The sequence below is a fragment of the Sinocyclocheilus grahami genome, unplaced genomic scaffold, assembly GCF_001515645.1.
Source record: "Sinocyclocheilus grahami isolate Dianchi unplaced genomic scaffold, SAMN03320097.WGS_v1.1 scaffold895.1, whole genome shotgun sequence".
In the NCBI taxonomy this organism is placed as follows: Eukaryota; Metazoa; Chordata; class Actinopteri; order Cypriniformes; family Cyprinidae; genus Sinocyclocheilus; species Sinocyclocheilus grahami.
The window spans coordinates 302,421-304,042 of record NW_015506074.1 but is presented as its reverse complement, the minus strand read 5'-3'; the positions used below and the strand labels follow the sequence as shown (position 1 = coordinate 304,042).

Sequence of the window (1,622 nt, the reverse complement as noted above, 5' to 3'; positions counted from 1 at the left end):
TGGTAATAAAAATGAATAAAGACTTATAGACGTGTTAAAGAAAAAACAAAAATGAATCAATATGACGAACACACAACAAAATTACTAAAATGTTAAATAAAATAAAAGTTAAAACTGGAAATAAAACGAATAAAATTATATATAGGGGAAAAAAACTCTCAACAAAATTACTAAATATTTAAACTAAAATCTTTAAAATGAGGACTATAAGTGAAAACTATAATAGTATCTTAATGATACTTAAGCAACACAACATTTTTGTTACAATAGAGGTGAAATAAATTAAATTATAAATATTATTTATAACTTATAAATATATACATATTATTTTATTTTTTATTTATTTAGGAAATAAATAAAACCTCAAATGGAACTAAAACTGAAATAAAATAAATTAAACCTAAATAGTCATATTAAAAAATAAAATAAAATTGAAAAAAGCACAAATTCAAATGAAAACTGAAAAAATAAAAAAGCTAAGCGTTTCATGACTTGACTCGTAATGCAAATTTGACTTTGATAAAGATACACAGAATTAAAACAATTGCTAAAAGCATTTATCTCTGTTACTCACCTTGCTTTTATGTCCATTAGACTTCTGATTATTATTAAGCATGCTCCATTTTTTCAGTTTGCTCTGAGCGTCACTCATTATTGGTCCGGCGTGGTTTATTATTAAATTTGTTCCTCCCTGAAAACAAATAGCATGTATTTTAAACCTCATTTTGTAAAAAAAAAAAATAATAAATAAAATAAAAGAATATATTTTTTAAAATATTTAAATAGTAATTTATTCCTAATCTTTGCACGTCATTGCATTGCATGTTGCTAAATAATGTCATAATAAACAGACTCTTACTTTGGCATCAATGAAGTGCGTCCTCGTCATCGGCAGCAGGACCGCTGCGTTCTCCGCCTGCTGCTGATTGGCTGATGACGCAGCACTGCGCATGACATCATTCCTAACCTGTCCAATCATCTTTGAGGAAGCTGACTTCCTGCTGAGAGAAAACATCGTTTTAGATTGTGGCTACAAGTCAACGACATCAGCCTCGTTTATTTTCCATCTAGTTTAGTTGTCTATGTTTCTGCAAACACAGAGTGATGATGATGATGATGCTGAAGCCTCACTGTGTTGTGCTCTTGGTGAGGAGGATGAAGATGCAGAGGAAGATGCAGGACAGCGCGATACACACGCCAACGATGATGCCGGTCACGGACTTCTCATCCATGTGGTACAGGCCGTCTATAAACGCTGCAGAAATTGTATATAACTTGTTTAAAATATACAAAACACATTTTTTAATAATGCAGAATTAAATAGGTAAATAATTGAAATGTTACATAATTATACTTATTAGGGATGTAACGATATTATTAATACCGTGGTATCGTGATAGCAAAACTGTTTTGATATTATCGTGATCACGTGACGATATGAAACGATAGGTCTTCCGAGCAAAAAGTGTCGTTTTTAAAATATATTTAAACGTCTTATTCTAACATAAGAGGTCTTTAGAGTTGTGTTTTGGTATTTATATAATTTTTTACCCCTAATACACCACTATGTCCAACTCTCTTTGAGCGCGCACGGCATCCGGTGCGTGAGGTGTGTACGCGCT

General features: G+C 31.3%; 1 protein-coding gene across 1 annotated transcript in view; it reads right to left on the bottom strand.

Annotated features, from left to right (window-relative positions):
* The window catches only part of prtgb (protogenin homolog b (Gallus gallus)), a 35,022-nt gene that overhangs the window by 3,554 nt on the left and 29,846 nt on the right, over window positions 1–1,622 (bottom strand). The window contains exons 16-18 of the mRNA XM_016248858.1: window positions 1,132–1,255; window positions 860–998; window positions 575–691 (exon numbers count right to left, since the gene is read on the bottom strand). Coding sequence (XP_016104344.1) covers window positions 575–691; window positions 860–998; window positions 1,132–1,255 — 380 coding nt within the window. The remainder of the gene's footprint in view (window positions 1–574; window positions 692–859; window positions 999–1,131; window positions 1,256–1,622) is intronic.